A 4,955-nucleotide genomic window follows, 5' to 3' on the forward strand; every position below is an offset into this window, starting at 1 on the left:
CCCCCCCCACGGGTTCATGGCGGGTATAGCTGAAGAAGTCCCCATCGATGGGAATGGTTTTCCCATGGTATTTATCAGCCCAGCCAGCATAATACCTTTAAGAAAAGAAAAGTCCAAGCTTTAATCAGTGACAGTCAGGGATCCTGCAAACCCTAGAAGAATGAGAAGATTCAAACTGATATAATTGGATCTTTCAGATAACTGCTCTTTCTTTTGGTGTATTCCTAGGGAGACTTAAATAGTGGCTAGAGTCACAATCATCCATCCTAGGTAACTAACTTTTTTTTTTTTCTTGGAGAGGTTTTTGCTATAGGGCGCATGCACTTGCCAAAAAGACAGAGATGGATAGAAAGTGAGAAATCACCCTCCAGGGGGAATGGCCATGCCACAATCCCTTCTCCTTTATTCTCCTCTTGGGATCTTGGGCACACACGCACATGCGCCTGGCGTGAGTTTAAGTCACTGGGTCCAGGACTCGAACCGTGGTCGACTTCATGGGAGTCCAGCAACATAGCCATTATGCCATCTGCTGGCCCGTAGATAACTTTTAAGCCTCAGGATCACTTGGACACTTGCAAAAACACCACCAAATTCTAGAGACCCACTTCCAACCTATTCAAGTAGGCTTTCTGAGGCTGATGCCTAGGAATTATTATCTGAGAACTATGAACAAAGTCTGGTGGAAAAAAATACAGACCCATCAAATGCTAGCATTTCTTGTATGCAGAGAACTGTCCTAAGATCAGACAGTGCCAGAAACCCAGAAACCCATTGACTCCAGCCATTGGGAAGCGCATTAACTAGACTACAGAGACACAGGAGACAGCCAAGCAAAGAAAATCAGAGCTGGGGGAGGGGGGCGGGGAGGGCAGGGAGTCAGCTGTATTTATCAGTGTAATGGTTAAGTTTGTGAGGAAGTGGGAAAAGTGCAAGAGGGAGACAAATAAAGCATGTGGGATCATGGAAAGATTTCTGCCACCAGTGGTATCTGGCAAGTTTAGCCTGAGACTGCGATTGTCCTGGACATGAACACAAGTTTGTGACCCTGGGGAATAATAGCCAGGTAGTTGCCGATCTGTACAAGTTCAGATATTGCCACTCCCTTCCTCCCACAACTATGTAAACACAGTCTATGTTACGTGTGGTTTGCACACCTCAGGACAGGTATATAGTCAACACAAATGTGGGGCCAGCAGGTGGTGTGGTAGTTAAGGCACTGGAGTCCCATATAGCCAAAAGCAGTTTGAGTCCTGGCAGCTGGACCTGGCAGCTTGAAAATCATGCTGGATACGTGTGCATGCGTGCCCAAAATCATGAGAGGAAAATGGAGGAGAAAGGACTACGGAGTAGCCATAACCCCTGAGGGGGTGATTTCTCTCACTTTCCCTCTCTCTGTCACTTTCCAGGAAGCACATGTGCCCTACTGCAAAAATCTGGAAAATTAAAATTCAACTCAAAGGCATAATGCTAAAACTCAGAAAAGAACATGGTCTGCCCGAGATTTTCCAGGCTACTCTCTCTAGGGTGTCCTTGCAAAGCGGGTTTCTCAGCGGTAGTTAGCACTGTTGCCATTTGGGGCTGGAAAGTTCCTTATTGCGGAGGCTGTCCCACATTGTAAGACCATTTAGCAAAATCCCTGGCTTCTGCCCATAAAATGCCACTACCACCCTTACCCTGCATTCATGGGAACAAAAATGTGTCCAGACATTGCCTACTGTTTCCTTAGAGATGGGATGGCCCTGGCTGAACACTTCCATTGTGAAGAATCATTGCTATTTTGCTGTCCATCAACTACTTTTTTGGCACTGCTTCCTGTCCATTCTCTCTGTCCACATGTCACAGGGGAGCAGCCATTATTTGCACAATAATCTGTCCACCCTGAGGACAAATGATCACATTCAAGGCCAGTTGATCAGGATCCCTCCCCCAGAGATTTGGCATTAGAACTAAGAGACCGCAGACTAGTCTGGCTGAAATCATGTGTATAGAAACAAGGCCAGGTGCTGTGGGCAGCCAGGTTCCAATACAGAGACTGGCCCTGGAGGAAGCCACGTGTTGCTGAGAGAAAAATGAAGCAAAAGATGCAAGGGAGAGTGAGACTCAAGAACTTTTGGATTTGAGACCCCCTTGACCCTCTGTACTGCCCAAGTTAGACTGAGTGAGTTACTTGTAACCCAGAGGGCTCTAACAAAACTCTTTTTTTCCCCCCTCTAACAAAGCTCTTATTCCTTTGTCATTAAAATTTTTATGACTAGGAACCAGCAGATGGTATAATGGTACTGTCATTGGACTCACACAGTCGACATGGCTCAAGTCCCAGACTCAGTGTTTTAAAATTCATGTCGGGTATGTGTGTGTGTGCATGCCCAAGATCCCGAGAGGAGAATGAAAGAGAAGGGATTATGGTGTGGCCATCCCCTGGGTGTGTGTGTGTGTGTGTGATTTCTCACTTTCTCTCTCTCTGTCTCTCCAGTGAGCATACACGCTCTATAACAAAAATCTCTATTTAAAAAATAAAGTTTATGATTAAACTAAACCCAAAGCTAAAAAAAAGAGAAGGAAATAATAAAGATTAGAGCAGAGAAAGATAAAACTGGGAATAGAAACACAGTAAACAGAATCAACGAAACCAAAAGTTTTGAAAACATTAACAAAATTAACCTTTAGTAGACTAAGAAAAAAGAGAAGGCAAAAATAACTAAAATCAGAAAGTAGAGTCATTACTACAGACGTTACAGAGATTTTAAGAAGTACTATAAGAGAATGCTGTAAACAGTTGCACCCCAACAAATTAAACAACCTAGATAAAACAGACAAGTTCCAATATAAATTGTGACATATAAATTGCCAAAAGTGACTTAAGAAGAAAGAGAAAATGTTTATTTCTAAGTCACAGTTTTTGATATTCAGGAATTTTCTCATGAAATGGGAAATGAAGGTTGTGACCCTTTTGTATTTTTGTAATTCCATTTCTATCTACCCAAAATGCTCCCTCCCCTTTGGCACCACCAGAACGAAGAACAGGAAACCTGAACCCATACCGGAGACATTTGAGGACCATGTCCAAATCTACCAGATAGGAAATGACATAGGGCTTGCCGTTGTCCAAGGTCTCCAAGGCCTGAGAAAAGAGAACAAGATCAGCAGAGACATGTTGGTGCAGGGATTAAATGAAGCAAATGGGTTGATGGACAGCACTGAGGCCTGGGCTGAACAGGCCTGGTAGAAGCTAAGGGTGAGAATCCCATTTATGCCACTAAGTGTTGCAGGCATTTCAAGATGACTGCCCTGGCTTCTCCAAAGGCAAGGAGGAGGAGTAAGAGGCATGGAAGGAATAAGACACCAACTTCTCACTTAGTTATTTCACAAACAATTTTTTTAGTTTCTGTTCTCTGCCATATCCAGTTGCTGGGAAAATGGAGATGAGCATGGAACTTACAGAGCAAAGAGACAATGAATACTGACCTTAATCATCAATCATATGTGTTAGAGTGCTAGAAAGGAGGAGAGGAACTGTCTGAGAAAGGAGAATCCAGTCTTAGAAACACCAACCTGAGACAAGGCCTTTAGGCTAAAATCTCAAGGTTATGGAGGAGCTGGCCAGGCAAAGGGGCTATATACAAATGGCAACAAAGCAAAGATGGAACAGCAGGTGCAAAGGCCCTGATGCTCAAAGAAACCAGGCTATCAAGAGAAGGCCGATGAGCTGAGCTGTGTGAAGGGCATACTCCACCAGGACATGGGTGTTGGAACCAGAGCAGGGAACATCTTATAGGCCATGTGGAAGACTTTATCGTAAGGATACAGATACTATGCAAAGCTCCAGAGCAGAGTACCATGGTGCAATTGGCCTGGCTGCTGTGAGCAGAATGGACTGGGGCAGGGAGAGGATTTCTTCCTGGTTTCTTCTGCTTCTCACAGCCAGAGAAAAGGTCTCCCCTATAGAGCTCCTCCTTCCTCCTGCTTTCCTTTCTTTGCATCAAAGGAGACAATGAGAGGCTCCACTGGTTGGTAGGGGGTAGACCGCAAAGGTGTCCATTCTATGCTATTATGATCAGTTAGATGTCAGCGTGTGGCCCCTGGCTGTTCAGGAGTCTGTGAGTCCACTTGCTATGTGGGATGCCAAGGGTGGGGGCTGAGAACTTACTGCCAGGTAGGTCCGGTCCCGCTCAATCAGATCAGCCAGGCGGTACAGCAGCCGGCCCCTGTCAGATGCATCCATGCGGCGCCAGGGTGAGCCTAGCTGGAAGGCAGCCCGGGCGGCCTTCACTGCCTTGTCCACATCTTCCTGGAAAACACCCAAGGCAGCTCATGCCTTCTCAGTAATACCTGCCTCCAAATGCCATCCACTCCAATGTCAGACATACCCACAGAGCAGACAGCACGTGCCCATGCAGAAAACCTGCCCCCAATCAGTCCTTCCTATCCCTCCAGGCTCCATGTGACAAGCTGTAGACTTCAGAGGGATGGCTGAAGAACACAACTTTTTCTCTCCTAGTCAGAAGTCATAGAAGAAGGAAATTTTGGTACCAGCAGTTAGTGTAATGGCTATGTTGCTGGACTCCCATGTAGTAGACCATGGTTCGAGTCCCAGATCCGGTGACTTAAACTCACGCTGGCCACATGTGCTTGCGTGCCCAAGATCCCAAGAGGAGAATGGAAGAGAAGGGATTGCGGCGTGGCCATCACCCATGGGGGGTGATTTCTCGCTTTCTGTCTCTCTGTCTATCTCTGTCTTTCTGGTGAGCAAACATGCCCTATAGCAAAAACCTCTCCAAAAAAAAGGAAATCCTGGGACCAACAGATGGTATAATGGCTACATTGCTGGATTCCCATGTAGTCAACTGCGGTTTGAGTCCCAGACCTGGTGGATTGAAATTCATGCCGGACGCATGTGCATGCATGCCCAAGATCCTGAGAGGAGGATGCGGAGAAAGGAGTGTGACGTAGACCTA

The 4,955-nt window shown here is 46.0% G+C and overlaps 1 protein-coding gene across 1 annotated transcript in view; it reads right to left on the reverse strand.

Moving 5' to 3' along the window:
* Positions 1-4,955, reverse strand: part of ALDH2 (aldehyde dehydrogenase 2 family member) — a 22,734-nt gene that overhangs the window by 16,687 nt on the left and 1,092 nt on the right. The window contains exons 2-3 of the mRNA XM_027771642.1: positions 4,148-4,288; positions 3,042-3,121 (exon numbers count right to left, since the gene is read on the reverse strand). Of these exons, the coding sequence (XP_027627443.1) occupies positions 3,042-3,121; positions 4,148-4,222 (155 nt within the window). The 5' untranslated portion in view covers positions 4,223-4,288. The remainder of the gene's footprint in view (positions 1-3,041; positions 3,122-4,147; positions 4,289-4,955) is intronic.

Source organism: Tupaia chinensis, unplaced genomic scaffold (genome assembly GCF_000334495.1).
Source record: "Tupaia chinensis unplaced genomic scaffold, TupChi_1.0 Scaffold000226_1, whole genome shotgun sequence".
Taxonomy (NCBI): Eukaryota; Metazoa; Chordata; class Mammalia; order Scandentia; family Tupaiidae; genus Tupaia; species Tupaia belangeri.